The sequence below is a fragment of the Tursiops truncatus genome, chromosome 10 (genome assembly GCF_011762595.2).
Source record: "Tursiops truncatus isolate mTurTru1 chromosome 10, mTurTru1.mat.Y, whole genome shotgun sequence".
Classification (NCBI taxonomy): domain Eukaryota; kingdom Metazoa; phylum Chordata; class Mammalia; order Artiodactyla; family Delphinidae; genus Tursiops; species Tursiops truncatus.
The window spans coordinates 95,096,406-95,113,269 of record NC_047043.1 but is presented as its reverse complement, the minus strand read 5'-3'; the positions used below and the strand labels follow the sequence as shown (position 1 = coordinate 95,113,269).

Below are 16,864 nucleotides of genomic sequence, written 5' to 3'. Positions count from 1 at the left end.
TGAAGTCCAAAGAACTCTTAAATGATTCTCCTTTGGGGAAGATGGTATTTTATAGGCATTAGCAACTGGCACCTGGGGCTGTACTGATCCCATCTGGCATCACTGGGAGGCAACCTGTAAAACCAAAGAATCATTTGATGCAACAGGCAACTAAGTGACTCAAAACTGAAGGTTAAATTTAAAGAAAAAACTAATTTAGAGAAAAAAAGGTAATCCTAGAGGAACTCATTCTAAGCAATCAGTCATTATGCCTGTGTGTGTGTGTGTGTGTGTGTGTGTGAGGCAAAACCAGATTGATTCAGTGCAGGCTGATGGGTCCCAGATGATTGCTTAGAATGAGTTTTCCGGAGACAGTGATCTGAGGGAACAGAATCTGGCAAGTGGCCAGTACCAGTAAAGAGCAGCCATGAAGTGCTGGGGACATTTACATTCAACCCCTGTGGGGAAGCATTTTCATCTCCTCCTATAGGAACGTCTGAGAGGTTGACCTATGGAACACAATGCATGGGCTGCCACACACAGTCGTTCAGGCTGGGCACTGCACAAGAGTACTCAGCCACGAGGACAGGAGTGTGCTGAACTCTGGCTCATGCCCTGGAAGCCACAAGCCCTGGTTCAGGAAGTGTGTGTGGGGGGGTGTCTTTCTCTAATTTGCACTAAAGCATGTTGGGGCCAGCAGAGGCCCTGGCAGTGACACACATTCTCTTCCCACAGAGGCATAGTATAGAGGTCCAAGTATGAATTTGCAGTTCTGCTCTTTTTTTTTTTTTTTTTTACGGTACGTGGGCCTCTCACTGCTGTGGCCTTTCCCGTTGCGGAGCACAGGCTCCGGACGCGCAGGCTCAGCGGCCATGGCTCACGGGCCCAGCTGCTCCGCGGCATGTGGGATCTTCCCAGACCGGGGCACGAACCCGCGTCCCCTGCATCGGCAGGCGGACTCTCAACCACTGCGCCACCAGGGAAGCTCGCAGTTCTGCTCTTCATTACTTACCAGACTTAGATTGCTCTGGGCTGTTCTGGCAGGAGGAGGAGAAGCCCAGTGAACAGACCTCTCTCAGCACCTTCAGGGAGGTGTCAGGTTGCTGCCTGCTTCCTTTCACGTCCCCCATGGAAATCCTGGTGGTGAACTAGCTCAGCAACCCCCATTAAACTGAAAAGTGCTGCTCTCCTGAGATATTTTCCCCTGTGCAATTGGCAAAAATTTAAAAGACATTCCATGGGCAGGGCTATGGAAAAGCAGTCTTCTCCTATGTTGCTGGGAGGAGGAGAAAATGGTGCCGCCCCACCAGAGGAGAATTTGGCTTTATCTGATGAAACTACACGTTTGTTTGCCCTTTGACCCAGTAATCCCACTTCTAGGAACCTACCACAGAGACACACCTCTATGAATAAGAAACACAGGTACAAGGTTATTTGTTGTGGCAGTATTCGTAACAGCAAAAGATGGGAATGTCAATCCATAGGAGACTGGTTGACTACATTATGGTCTATCCATGAAATAGAGTCGTTTGCGGCCATAAAAAAAAAAATGAGGAAGATCTGTATGAACTGACAAGGAGGGATTTCTAGGATTTACTGTTTAGAGAAGAAACAAGTATATGTAGTAGCAGAGTGTGCCACGTTCATTTTATGTAAGAAATGAGGGAAGGTAAAAAAATTGTATATGTGTATTTGCTTATTTTTGCAGAAACAAAGATTAGCAGGACAAACCAGAGACTAATGAAAATGGTTAAATGTAAGGTGTAGGGAGAGAAGAATAAGAATAGGGCTTCTCTGCAAGCAACTTTTTATCTGGTTAGGACTCCTGGAACATGTGGATGCTTTATATTTTCAAAATTGCATACTTTAAAAAAAAAGGATTTCTAAAACAATTAAATCCCTAAAATTGAATATAAATAGAAACAAATAAGCTGTATATCAGACTGACAACCATACAGAGAGTAACTTTTCAGCATGTGCTCTGGTCATACACTTTTTTAAAAGCTCTATTGAATTATATACCATAAGGCTCATCCATTTTTTAAAGTGTATATTTTAGTAGTTTCTAGTATATTTATAGATTTGTACATCATCACCATAATCTAATTTCAGAAAATTCTCATCATCCCTAAAAGGAACCCTGTACCAATTTATAGTCACTCCCTGTACCGCTTACACCCCAGCCCCCATCCCTAGGCAACCACTAATCTACTTTCTGTCTTCTGATCATATGTCTTTAGTGGGATACATTCTGAGGGCCTAAAACACAAAAAAAGCCCTGCAAATAAACGTTAATTTTTATGTAGTAGGTTTATTGCTAGTGGTGATATTGCTATTAAAAATCAAACTAGGGCTTCCCTGGTGGCGCAGTGGTTGAGGGTCCACCTGCCGATGCAGGGGACATGGGTTCATGCCCTGGTCCGGGAGGATCCCACATGCCGCAGAGCGGCTGGGCCCGTGAGCCATGGCCGCTTAGCCTGCGCGTCCGGAACCTGTGCTCTGCAACGGGAGAGGCCACAACAGTGAGAGGCCCATGTACCGCAAAAAAAACGAAAACAAAAACAAAAGCATCTGAAACTATTTTATGTATATTGTAGGATAAGGCAGATACATTAAAATATCAATTATAAATACTATTCAGAACAAGATTTTCACTGTAAGAAAAATGAAATGAAAAGACAAAATAAATGAAGGTAAATAAAACATTGTACCTTAAACATGAATTAGAAATATCAGTGTGAACTTGTGAAAAAAAAATATGTATATTCTAGCTCTATGTACTGAAAGAGCCTAGATGTTCTTTATGACACTCCTGTAGCAATGAGCACACCTAGAACCGAGATCTTGGTTTCTAAATACCATGCCCTACAAAAAGCAAACAAAGCTCCTTAGAGAAGTTTTTTATTCCAGGTCTAGGTCAAGGAAAGTACCAGGCGATTCAGGGACATTTTTTATGCCAGTAAGCAATTAAGTGCTCAATAGAGGTCGCATCAAAGGACATAAGAAAGGACTCCCCCTGGCCAAATCTGGGGACAATCTGAGCACCCCAATGAATAGTGATGTAGCGGGTTATAACACTTTAATTAAAAATTATAAAAACAAGCCCATAAAATGTTTTAAAAGAAAATAGGAGGGTGGAGGGAACACGGAGAAAGCTCTTCTTTAGGGAAGAATGCCACCTAATAATTGTAGATGGAATGACAGAATCAGAAAATCACCATTTTGTTAGAACCGCAGGGTAATAATTGATTTGGGCAAAAGTTATCACTGGATGCTCAAAGCACTGGGTAAAATATGTTAAGCATGATGACATGCACATAGATCACTTATTGTTTACAAAAATATTTTATATTTTACACTTGTTATTACAAAGGAGAAAATATACCTTTACAGTGTAGAGATCCAGAGGCCACCACCTTAACCCAGTGATCAAGCATTACCCACATAGTATTCTTGGCCACAATATTTAACCTGACTCTAACCATGAGGAAGCAATCAGACAGATCCTGAACGTGAGGCATTCTACAAGGCAGTTGGCCTGGACTCTTCAATAAAAGTCAATGTTATGAAAAACAAACTAACAATAAAAAATGTTGGGGTCTGTTTTGCATTCAAAAGACTAACGAAGCATAACAACTGAATGAATTGTGTGAACACTGATTAGATCTTAGCGTTTGAAAAATTCTATGAAAGACGTGGGATAATGGGGAATGTTTGGGTAAAGTCTGTGACACGGTGTTTTGGAACTCTTGTTAATTTTCTTAGGTGTAATACACGGTTACGTAGGGGAATAGCCTTATGCTGAGGAGGAACATGTTGAAGTATTTAGCAGTGATGTGTTGTAATGTCTACAAAACACTCTCAAATAATTGAGCAGTACTAAATATAAGTAGAGAAATGGAGGGAGAGCAAATATGGCAAGATGAGTGTAACTGTAGGGTGACGGATGTTCATTATTTTAATTCTACAGCGTTGTTAGAGGTTGGAGCAGTTTCAGAATCCGCTGCAGGGAGCACCCTAAGCATGCTGTGTGGCGGAGGCTGTCACATCTGTCCTCCAGTTCAGGCTGGGCCAGGTCACCTCTTCCACCATCTGCACACACCCTGCCCCCTTACTGAGCTGAATCGTCATCTCCTGTTTCCCCTTAGGTGAAGACCCGCTTGTGGATGATCAAAATGAACGAGATATCAATTCAGTCGCTGGCGTTCTAAAACTGTATTTCCGAGGACTGGAAAACCCACTCTTTCCTAAGGAAAGGTTTCAAGATTTGATATCTACTATTAGTAAGTATTTCCCAGGTGGAATGATCAATTTCTTGACCAATCTTTATTGAAGCTGCACTCCAGGCTCATCGCTGCAGGGGAGGGGTGCCTTGAAAGAAGCCATATGACTCTTGTCTTCATGGAACTTAAAACCTAGTTGTGGAAATAACAAGATGGTTTATAATAGAAGGACTCATGGGCATGGTACACCTCTGGGTATGGGAGGAGCTCAGAAGAGAAGAGGCAGAGGGAGCCTTGGTTTCTCAGATCACAGCTGACGGAGAATGATGTGAGTAGAGTCTTCGGGGAGGAGTGGACTCAGGGATCCTAGGAAGGGTTGGGGACACACAGATCAATGGGACCAGCAGGAGGGTGTCCCAGCCAGTACATGGTGTAAGATGCTGGAAGGGTCCGATGGAGCAAGAAAGGGAAGACCTTGAATGCCTTGCAAGGATTCCAGAGCTTTTCCCCTTGGGTTACAGGGAGCCATGGAAGGTTTGGGAGTCAGGTCAGCAATATGGCAAACAGGGAAATGATGAAAATAAGTTGATTGTGGGCTTCCTCTGACATCACTAGCCATGAGAGTCCTTCTTGACTAGTATTTCTGTGGATAAAGGCAGGAGCCCAATCTAGGGGCTGAAGTAAAGGCACCTTGACTGTAAGATGCCAAAATCCACGACAATCTTTTGGGAGTATTTTTTTAAATAAACTTTTAATTTTAGAATATTAGAATGTTAGTATTTTGGAATAAACTCTTTTTTTTTTTAAATAAACTCTTTGAGTTACAGAAAAGTTGCCCCACACCCCGTTTCACTAGGGATGCTTCTCACAATGTTCTGAGGGATATTTGCAGCCAGGGAAGTGCCCCAGGAGGTGACAAGAGCCTAGGGAGGCTTGAACCCTCTTATTTGTCTTGTGTGAAAGGCGCTTCCTCCACTCTTTTGCCCCCCGACTACTTCCTGCTCATCTTTCCTGATCCACTTCAGGCTCCAGACCACCTCTCAGAAATCCCAGGCCACAGAGGCCCATCCCTGTCTGAGCCCTGTGTCACCTGCTCAGCCAGTATTTCCAGAAGCTCCAATAGACCAGTTCCTGAGCGGACAAGGTGTTTGGCCCCTGGTACAAGATCATGGCATTGTGCACCTTGAATGACAGTGTGAGAGGAAAAGTCCCTCCTCAGTTCCCTCCCAAAGCCTTGGTTACATCAAGGAGTGACACCCCCTCTGCCCCCAACGTACAAGTCAATCTCCCTGCTAAACAGAGAGAGCAGGGCCTCAGTCTCAGAAACTTTTGTATAAAACAATGTCTACCTATAATTTGGTAGCATTGTTTTGCTTTCATTGTATCTCTTTTTATGTTACCTTCTAATTATGGCAAGTGATCCTGGTTTCTCCTTTACAGAGTGAGGTAAGGTCTCCTTTTTTTTTTTTTCTTTTTGCAGTACACGGGCCTCTCACTGTTGTGGCCTCTCCCGTTGCGGAGCACAGGCTCCAGATGCGCAGGCTCAGTGGCCATGGCTCACGGGCCCAGCTGCTCTGCGGCATGTGTGATCTTCCCGGACCGGGGCACGAACCCGTGTCCCCTGCATTGGCAGGCAGACTCTCAACCACTGCACCACCAGGGAAGCCCAAGGTCTCCTTTTTTAAAGAAATGTATTTAAGAAAACAGTATTAATAAACAGTAGTGGAGGTGGTCTAGGGCAGTGTGACTGAAGCCAAGGACATGGAGGGGCCTGTATGGGGGGCAGTGGACTCGATATGTGTGCCAGAGCCTTCCACTCTGTGTGGAGGCCTTGGTGAGGTGCCAGACCTTGAAGGTAGGCTGGAGCATGCCAGGTGGAGAAGAGAGATCACCAGGGTGTGCAAAGGCCTGGAGCAGGAGAGCCTTCGTGTGTTTGGGTGGAGGGGTGGGGGGTGGCTAAGGTGGCCTGGCACAGTTCTTCTGCAGGGCACTACTGGCACTTTGGGTAGAGCAGTGCCTTCTTGTGTGTCCCACACATTCAGGACCCTTAGCACCTTGGCCCCTGGATCCCAAATGCCAGTGGCACCCTCCAGTCACTGCAACAACCCCAGAGAATGCCCCACATATTTGTGAATGCCCCACATATTTGTTAGTGCCCCAGAGGTGCACACCCACTTCATCTGAGAAGCATGGCTCTCAGTCATCTTCAGATACTTGGAGAAGGGGCGGCAGCTGGGAGGTGAAGCAGGCAAGGGTGGTTGAAGCTGCATCATGAAGGGCCTTGGATACAGAGGAGAAAGGGGGAAGCTGTGTTTTAAAAGGAACGTGCTGACAGGATCTGGAGGCTGGAGAGAGGAGGGGCTGAGTGAGAAAAACATGTTTTTCTCTGAAAAAGAAACTGACATGGGTTTATGCATCAGCCCTGCAGATAATCATTGGAGCTTTGGTAGCTCACTCTTAGCCTGAGCTTTCTCTCTCTACAGAGAAAAGCCCACAAAGCACTTTTTTCTCCTTACCAAGCCCAATTTGCTGCCCCCAACTCTGGCTTGACTGATTAAATGTCTGTATCTCTAGGGGTGACCTGAAAATGGGGGTCAGAGACAAGAGCCCAGGAATCACCAGGCTCTTTGACCAATATACAGCTCAGGAGGTGGTTATTTATTCAGTGTTCATTTCCTGAGCACCTACTCTGTGCCAGGCCTGTGCTGCAGCTGGTGCTTTTAAAGAGTCTAATAAAACCTGGTCCCTGCCTGTGTTCATCAGGACTCATAGGCTACAGGTGACAGAAACTCAGCTTACACTGACTTAACCCCTAAAAGGGAATGTAGTGGCTCATATATCTGAAAAGTTAAGGCCCAGCTGGACTCAGACCTCACACGACATCTTCAGGAATCTGTCCCCTCCAGCTCTGTGGTGACTGCACTCCCGGACACCATCTTCTTTCCTGGGAGCCCCCAGCTGCTCCTCTACCCAGTTGCAAGAGGGAACTTCTCTCTAGGTTTCTCCAGCTGAGTCCCAAGGATCAACCCTGATTTGTTCTGATTAGGCCATGGACCCCCTTCCTGGGCCCAGCCCTGTGGCTAGGGGAATTTGATGCTCTGATTGGCCAGGCCAGGGTCACATTTCCATCCCTGGAACTGAGAGTAAAACTGCCTCCCCCTGGGCTTCCCTGGTGGTGCAGTGGTTAAGAATCTGCCTGCCAACGCAGGGGACACGGTTTGATCCCTAGTCTGGGAAGATCCCGCATGCCGCAGAGCAACTAAGCCTGTGCACCACAACTACTGGGCCCATGCGCCACAACTACTGAAGCCCGCGTGCCTAGAGCCCTTGCTCTGCAACAAGAGAAGCCACCACAATGAGAAGCCCGCACACCACAACCAAGAGTAGCCCCCGCTTGCTGCAACTAGAGAAAGCCCATGTGCAGCAACGAAGACCCAACACAGCCAAAAATAAATAAATTAATTAAAACAAAACAAAAAACCTGCCTCCCCCTGAACCACGTGGGCTGATCTCACAGGTGGGACTCACAGATGTCAGCTACTTGGCTCTCTGATGATGAAAGGCGCCCTGAAAAGTCCCTTTGTGTTACAGAACTGGAGAACCCAGCTGAGAGGGTGCACCAGATCCAACAAATCCTCATCACCCTTCCCCGCGTGGTCATCGTGGTCATGAGATACCTCTTCGCTTTCCTCAACCAGTGAGTTGCCCAGCCAAGGGGGGGACCCCCTCTTTGACTCAGCCCTGGCCTCCTTTGGGAGGGGGTGTCCTGAGGTTTGTAGGTACAACTGTTCCTAGAACATGGGACCCTCCTGAACGTGAGTAGAGCCCCTAAGAGAAAGAAACCACGGGGGAGGATTCACCTTTCCCTGGTGACTTGTGGGTACTCCTTTCTTGTAGCCTCTCGCAATATAGTGACGAGAACATGATGGATCCCTACAACCTGGCCATCTGCTTCGGGCCCACCCTCATGCACATCCCCGATGGGCAAGACCCTGTGTCCTGCCAGGCACACGTCAACGAAGTCATCAAAACCATCATCATCCACCATGAAGCCATCTTCCCCAGCCCCCGGGAGCTAGAGGGACCTGTGTATGAAAAATGCATGGCTGGAGGGGAAGAATATTGGTAAGATTCCATTCTTCTTAATATTATTATTATCATCGTTGTTGTTGTTACTGTTGAACCAGAACAGTAAGAAACCCTTTGATTTTCTTACTGCTTTTTAGTCTGTACTCCCATATATATTTTCTCATTTGAGCTTTGCACAAGCCTTATACGAGGGATAGGTACATCAGCCAAGACTGTCTTGATTTATAAGGGACACAAATACGACTAAACTGGCTTAAGCCAATTGGGAATTTAGTTTTAACTAAATAAAGTCTGGGATCATGGCTTTAGGTATAGCTGGATCCAGGAGTTCAACTATTATCATCAGGACTCAGTCCTGCAATTCCCAGCCCCTGGCTGCTTTCTTCTACATTGGCTTCATTCTCAGGCAGCCTCTCCCTTGGTAGTTTCAAAGAGGCATCTGGTAACGCCAGTTTAGAGCCTGTTCTCTCACCATCCCCAGTGGAAAAAGAGCTTCTCCTTCCCAAATGTTTTAACACAAGTCCAAGAATTACGTCTCCTCCTGAGGCTTGGGTCTGGTGAACTAATCACATCGATTAGGAGATGTATGTAATGCTGTCATTGGCCAGGTGAGCTGCAAGCCCATCTCAGGCAGCAGGGGTTGGATAATCCCCACCTCAGCCTCTTAAACTGAGAATGACACTTCCCACCCTTGTCCCCTACCATCTAGAGTTCTCTTTTCCTGGCAAAGTTTGCTCACTTTCTTTGAGAGCTCCACACCAGGCCAGCAGGTGCTAGTTGGGCACCTCTGTGTACCTGGTGCTACACTGGGTCTTGGGAGAAATATTTTAGAATCTTATCAAACTCAGGGCTGACTACCTTCCCCAGGCTAAGACCTGAAAATACGGTGAAAATAGAACATTTCTGTGAAGACAGAAAACTCAGAACACCAACTGACAAAAACCAAAGGGTTCCTACTCTTTCTTTCTTCCCAATCCAGGACAACACACAGCTGTATGTTTAGGTATTACCCACACTGCTTTCAGCCAGATGCCTACAGGGGAGTTACTCTTTTGATTGTCAGAGCGTTCCTGGACTCTTGCCTCGCTTTAGTTCTGTGGGCATATTTGGGCAGCGGCTTCAAAGAAGGGAAACGTTCCAGCCTCCTTGTTTCTCTGCAACACTTCTCTGCATAGAAACACCGGGCCACAGCTCTCTAATCTCATCTGAGGCACCTGGAGCCAGTCTGTCCCTGATCTGTAACAGAAATCCTACAACCAGCAAGCACACTTTTTAGACAAAGGAAGCTTTTCAACTTTATCGCTTTTGCGGCCATTACCAGTTTTCTTTTCTTGCTGCAGTATATATAATTAGTGCTCTGGGAAGGCACGTACAGATCTTAGCATACTTACCAAAGCACTACATACAGTAACCACACTTTTCTTAATCCCATTTGTGCCCCATGAGAAAGGAAAACTAATTACATGGTAATTTTGGAGGAGTGTTCAAAGCCAAAAAGGAGGATTTGGTTGAGGGTCTCATCACAGTGGACAACATTCATTCACCAAATGGTTACTGAGCATCTGTCCTGGGCCAGGCCCTGGGCTGAGGAGTAGGGATGTAACCTGACCAGGAGTAACCCCTGAGACAGGGAGGAGGAAACAGGCAGTTCTAGGAGTAGGGGCCCTGGAGCCAATGTAGGGAGGTCACGAAAGGCTTCCTGGAGGAAACACGGAGACTTGACTGAGACCTGAAGGATGAACTGGGTCAGCCAGGTGAGAGCGGGCAAAGAATGTGCTAGGCCTGGAGCATGCAATAAAATGAAAAGTGTTCTGTATGCCTGCAGTGTTGCATGTGACGAGAGAATGGTGAGAGAGGAGGCCCCACAGGCCGGCAGGAGCCAGGTTATGAAAGGTCTTAAGCCATTGTGCAGAGTCTGGAACTTATCCAGGAGAATTTTTCATAATAAAGTCCATTTTCCTTTAAATGGTATTGTAAATGTCACCTTCAAGAAGCCTTCCTTGACACCCTATGTAGGTCCCCTCTCCTGTTCTTGTCTCTGCTCATTTGTGCCTATATAACATATTTCAACTTGTAGCACTTCTGTTTCTCAGCCCATGAGGGCAGAGTTTGTGTCCACGTTACCCGTCAATGCATCCCTCTTACCTAGCACCATGCCTGGCGTAGATTAAGACTCAATCAATGGTTTGATTAAAAACAAAACTGATTGGCTCACTATGTGAATGCACCCTGGCCTTAAGAAGCTTACAATCCAGTGAGGGGGCAGCAGCTGATGAAATTATCCCAGCGCATTAGTGACAGAATTTGATGGTCCTGGACTCACTCTACCCCTAAGCCCATCATGGCTGCCAGCCTGCTCGCCACCTGGGCTGTTGTGGATTTTGCACGCAGCACCAGGAGGCAGCCCCGAGGAACCCACTCCTTGGGAGCTTCACCCACCTCGCTGAGCTTGTCACCTCTGCTGCAAGACAGGCAGGGAGCCAGGCCAGATGGATGACTCTCAGTACTTCCAAAGTTCCTTCTGCTCTGGCCTGAGGTCCTTCTGAGGAAAAACGTCGGTGTTTTACTGCCTTCTAGATCTTACAGAATACTTAGGCCTTTACCAAGAAGACAGCCCAGCAAATTTCAGGGCTGGGGTCAGTTGGGGGATGGTATTCAGGGAATCTTCCCAATGGGTGAGGGGGCCGGGAGTGGTTTTCTGTTAGCAAGGTCTGCGGGTGGTCAGATCAAAAACTGGGATGAAGTGGGCCTGGCCTGATCTGGGTCAAGGCGCAGAGGTGGGCTAGGCCGGCGCCTGCGGGAGGCTGAGGGCAGCGTGAGGTACAAAGCCCCCCAGGAGTCCCCTCCCTATGTTTCCTTGCAGCGACAGCCCGCACAGCGAGCCAGGGACCATCGACGAAGTTGACCACGACAATGGCACCGAGCCTCACACCAGTGATGAAGGTGAGTGAGGGGGAATCGGGGCGAAGAACTCACCTGGGGCCTCTCCTGCTGACTCATGCCTGCCCACCTGCTGGGCTGACCCATGTAACCTCCACCCATCCAGCTTTGGAAGTCAGCACGTCATCCTCTGATGCAGACAGCGACCCAGAAAGACCTCCAGTCCACTGCATCCCCACACGGCTTGCCTCCTTCCCTTCTGTGTCCTGCCTGGCCTGAGTGCAAATCCTAAGGGACAAGAGTTTCCTAAGTAGGAAGCAGGCTTTGTCCTCTTTCCCTCCCCTGTTGGGGGTCTGTTCTGCGCCTGGCCTGAGCTGGGACCTGGGGCACATCAATGAACCAGACATGGGTCATCAAGGCGTTCCTGGTCTTGTCACCTGACAGGTCGAGAGCAGCTCCCCACCATGCAGAGTGACAATGCCAGGCTACAGGGGTGACCCAGTGCAGTGGGTACCCCGAAGGCGAGGCCAAACTGTGGTGACCCAGGGAAGTGTTAGCATATATAGAGAGAAAGACCAGCCTGGGCTCTGAGGGACTCCTCAGACCTTCCACCCCTCTAGACAAGGAAATAAAATCAGGTTTGTCTCTAGGGAGCCTGGACACTACAGGCAAGCAGTCTGGATAATATGGGCCTGGGGCCAGCATTTCCATTAGGCAGATCAGGCACAGTGCCCAGGGCCCACGATGCTTTCAGGGCCCATGAAAACGTTTTAATTTTTTTTTAATAATAAGAAAAAAGAGAATATGAGCCTGGATTATATTCATCTCTGTACAATGCAGTTGTAAGATATAATTTTTGACGTTCCCTTTAGTGGAGGAAGGGGCCCATGCAAGCCCAGGTGCCAAGGGCCTGAGAGTCACAACACCTCCCTATGTTGACTGAGCACAGCCCTCCTTTCTCCCTGTGATAGTCTCACTTTTAAAAAATCATTATTCAGCAGTTCTCTTATTGGCCTTTGTGTTTGTCTTGTGGGACAGTCCCAGGCCCTGTTGGCCACCATTTTTGTCAGGAGAACTGGGTATCTCCTCAGGTGACGTTTCTGGGAGTTGGCATAAGAGGCAAGACTAATAGGTGGGTTTTCATATTCTAGTGGGACTATTTCAGTTTCCAGCCACAGAACCTCCAACTCAAACTGACTTAAGCCTAAAAGGGATTCAGATCATATACTTGAAAGTCCCAGGGTAGGCATGGCTTCAGGCATAGCTGGATCCAGGAGCTTAGTAGAGCTTGTCAGGAATGTGTCTCCACCTTGCCGTTCTGCTTCCCTCTGTGTTGGCTTCATCCTCAGGTAGGATCTCCCTGTGTGGTGGTCTCTGGCAACTCCAGGCTTTCCTCATCCTTTTACCCAAAGTCGCAGTGGAAGAGAGCTTCCTTTTCAGAATGGTTCCAAGAAAGCTGCTGGGATGAAGTCTCACTGCATTGCCTTGAGTCACACACCGAGGCGAGAACCAGTCACTGTGGCCCGAGAGGGAGCTGATGGGTCGGACCTGGGTCCCAGGGCAGGAAAGCACATCTAGGCACAGTGTTCAGCTCTGCCAGAATCCTCAGAGGCTGAAGTCATCCTGAGCTGAGGAAAGTGTCCTGCAGAGCCTTTGTTTTGAGATATGAAGGCTGCCACCTTCTGCTTGTTTGCAGTGGTTTGCTTTTCTCTATTCTTCCTTTCCTCTCTTTTCCTACCACCTCCGATCCACCCTCTTCCTCTATCACTTTTAACAGCCCCCCTTCTCGTTCTCTCCATCTGTTGCTTGTTTATTCCCGTGTGTGTGTGTGTGTGTGTGCACACGCATGCGTGTGCACGCAGCTCTTGTTCTAGATCTTGCTCTCAGCCTCTCTTCTTCCACTGGTGGAAAACACCTCTTGTCCAACAAGTTAGACTGAGTTTTCAGCATTGAGACCTGTGGGGGCTGCTGGTGGAGGCAGACACATCTGTGAGGAAGTGGGTCAGGTGCCCTCTGAGGAGCCTTGCAGCCTTCCTGGGGCACCCACTTTTGGGGGGCTGAGGTCGCTGTCAGTCACCCTGCACCTGCTGTGTTTCCCCACAGCTCCTCACTGGGGGTGGAAGGTGCTGTGGGCATCAGGACTGAGGAGGGGGAAGGCCAGAGAGCACGGGGCTTGCTGCCACAGGACACACCTGGCAGGCTTCACCCCCACCAAGAAAACCCCCAGAAAATGCTGCCTTGACCCCTCAGAGCAGAGGCACACAGGTCCCTGGAAGGGGATAGATCAGAGCCTTGTGTCTGCTTCTCCAGGAGATACTGCCCCTATTGTTATTTGTCATGCTGCTGGTTTCTGAGAATGACAAAGGTAGGAAGAATCGTCCTGGAAGGACAGTGGTTCTCCCTGGGAGAGCGAGTTCAGGGAAGACTCTGTATCCTGTGTGTTGGTGTGGGTGCTGAACCATGGACGTTCTCTGGAGAAAAACTAATTGCGTTGTCAAATGTTTACATTCATGCCAACTCCAGCTGAAAGAGTCATAGAAATGTTGAGCTGCAGGAATGGTCAAGGGGGCACTGGACTCGAGACCTTTATGGCCATGTGATCTTTGATAAGCCACATAACCTCTGGCCTTGGTCTCCTTATCTGTAAAATGGGAATGGCAGCAGCAAGAGAATTGTGGTCTAGGTTAAAATGAGGTGACATACATGAAAGAGCTTAGCACAGTGCTTGGGACCACTAGATGGCTAGGAAACATCAATTGACTGTGTATCCAGTGTAAATCTTTCCTGGTCCTGATAAAGAAACCGAGTCCAAAGAATTTTATTGATGTAACTATTTATTGGCAGCCTAACTGCCTGATTTCTTACCTACTTCCCTCTAAGACATTTCATGTAGGCGATCCATTGGTATCTTCGTCTCTCTTGAAAGTACCCTGTATGAATGGAGCCCAGCCCTTCAAAGGTCAAATAGGCCATAACACCACAACTCCACGTCCTTGTATTCGATGGCTCACCCAACGAGTGACAGAATTGGAGGACCAAGTCAGTTGTTTGAGAGTCTCCTGCCTTTGCTGTCTCAGCAGATTCTGCACCTAACTGACGCCCGCTGCCCTGTCTTGAGTCTATAACACATCATGGGTGTGAGTGTGGAAAATCCATTTGTGCTTGCTCTTCCTGTCTCCAAGACTTAGGAAGAAACGATGGTTAGGCTAAGAACCCTTGATTGTCGGAAATAAACAATGAAAACATTAAGGCAGCCAGTCAGTAGCAACTTTATTAATACAATGCTAAATGAGGAAGCAGACTGCCAGACAAAGAAACCACAGAAACTGGTAACAGAAACGTGCTCATATAGTTAAAATGTGCACCATCATCCTTTCATTGATATTTTCCCCAAATTCGCCAAATTGCCCTTGACTCCTTGCACATCATCTACATCTAGAAAGCCATTAAACCATTAACTCTTTGCACACATCAGGTATCCATAAATGGGCTTTAGGAGGCCCATTACAGGCAAAATTTATTTCTGTAGGAACGTGTGCCTCTGAGAAGAGGTCCACAGTTTTCATCAGATTGTTCTAGGCATTGACTAGAAATCAGGGTAAGATTTTTACTTGTTTCTAAAATATTGGTTCCCAGTATCTTCTTTAATAAAAAAATTTCAAACACACCGAAAAGTTGAAGATAATTGTACAGTGAACACCCATATAACTACCACTTAGTTTCTACAATTGATAACATTTTGCTTTATTTGCTTTTTCATGTATCTGTCTACCCATCCGTCAATCCATCTTATTTTGTTATTTATTTATTTATTTATTTATTTATTTATTTATTTATCTATCTATTTTTGCCTGCATTGGGTCTTCGTTGCTACGCACAGGCTTTCTCTAGTTGCGGCGAGCGGGGGCTACTGTTCGTTGCGGTGCGCGGGCTTCTCATCGCAGTGGCTTCTCTTGTTGTGGCGCATGGGGTCTAGAGCGCAGGCTCAGTAGTTGTGGCACACGGGCTTAGTTGCTCTGCAGCATGTGGGATCCTCCTGAACTAGGGCTCGAACCCGTGTCCCCTGTATTGGCAGGCGGATTCCTAACCACTGCACCACCAGGGAAGTCCCTCCATCTTATTTTTAACACATTTCAAAGTAAGTTTCAGTCATCACTGGATGTCTCCCCAAGACACTTCAGCAAGCAAATCATTAAAAAGGGCCAGTATTGTTCATGGTTCTTTTTTTAAAGTAAAATTGCAACACTGAAATGCATAAATTTTAAGTGTTTCATCCGTGAGTTTTTATAAATGCAAAAAATTTGTATAACTCAAACCCCTCTCAAGATACAGAACATTTCCAATACCCCAGAATGTTCCTTCATGCCCTTTCCCACTCAGTCCCTGCCCCAAAAGCCCAAGAAGCAACCGCTGATGTGATTTTTTTCCACCAGAGATTAGTGTTGCCTGTTCTAGAACTTCATATAAATAGAATTGTGAAGAGAGTCTTTCTGCTCTGTCTTCTTCCACTCGGCATAACGTTTGGAGATTCATCCATATCGTATGTATTAGGCAAGGTTTTGAGGGTATTAAAATGGTATTTCAGTCAGTTTACACGTGAAAGCCCAATTCTGCCTGAATGATTGCCACTCTGCCTTGTAAGAAATAAAGACAATAAAAAAACGAGAACAGTGGTCACGTCATTATTTCCTCACCGCTAGTGTAGGGATGGTAAACTGGCCAGCACCACGTGCTTAGGCCTGAAACCTGGGTAGGAATCTCACTGCCTCTTTTATTTTAACCATTTTAATGAGATATAATTCACATACCTACAGTTCACCCATTTAAAGTGTACAATTCAGTGGTGTTTAATATATTCACAGATACGTGCAATCATCACCACAGTCAATTTTTGAACATTTTTTTCAAAAAAATGTTATTTTTGAACATTTTCATCACGATGGAAAGGACCCCCATGGCCTTAGCTCTCATCCCTTACTCTCCTTTCCCTCCCACATTTCTCCCCAACCCTAAGCAACCACTAATCTACTTTCTGTCTCTATGTGTTTATCTATTCCAGACATTTCATATAATGAAATCATGCCATATGTGGCCTTTGTATATGGCTTCTTTCACTTAGCATGATGTTTTCAAGGTTCATTCCTGTTGTAGCATGAATCTGGAATTCATTCCTTTCTACGGCTGAATACTATCCCATTGTGTGGACAGACCATGTTTGGTTTATCCATTTGTCAGTTGATAGACATTTGGGTTGTTTCCACTTTTTGGCTTTTATGAATATTGCTGCTGTAAACATTTGTATACAACTTTTATGCAGCCATATGTTTTCATTAAAAAAAGCATCATAAATTGAAATTATTATTCTTTACCCCACTGAATGATCTTGGCCCCCTTGTAAAAAATCATCTGGCCATAGATGTATAGGTTTATTTCTGGACTCTCAGTTTTATTCCACTGATCCGTATGTATATCCTTGTTCCAGTACAATATTGTCTTGATTACTGTTGCTTTGTAGTGTGTTTGTTCTTCTTTATCAAGATTGTTCTTCTTTTTCAAGATTGTTTTGGCTATACTGGGGTTAGACCAAACATTTAGACCAAACAGCTGGGGTTCTGATGGTGATTGCGTTGGATTTGTACATCAATTTGGGAGTAGTGTCATCTTAAGTGCTATGTCTCTGATCCATGAACATA

General features: G+C 46.5%; 1 protein-coding gene across 4 annotated transcripts in view; it reads left to right on the top strand.

The window, feature by feature from the left end:
• The window catches only part of SRGAP3 (SLIT-ROBO Rho GTPase activating protein 3), a 251,994-nt gene that overhangs the window by 214,207 nt on the left and 20,923 nt on the right, over positions 1–16,864 (top strand). For 3 of the 4 annotated variants that reach the window (XM_073787605.1, XM_019944655.3, XM_019944656.3), the window contains 4 exons: positions 4,128–4,262; positions 7,794–7,899; positions 8,100–8,327; positions 11,155–11,234. In XM_073787605.1, the coding sequence (XP_073643706.1) occupies positions 4,128–4,262; positions 7,794–7,899; positions 8,100–8,327; positions 11,155–11,234 (549 nt within the window). Of the gene's footprint in view, positions 1–4,127; positions 4,263–7,793; positions 7,900–8,099; positions 8,328–11,154; positions 11,235–16,864 lie in introns of those variants that run through there. The other variant, XR_002178216.3, reaches the window with a different exon arrangement.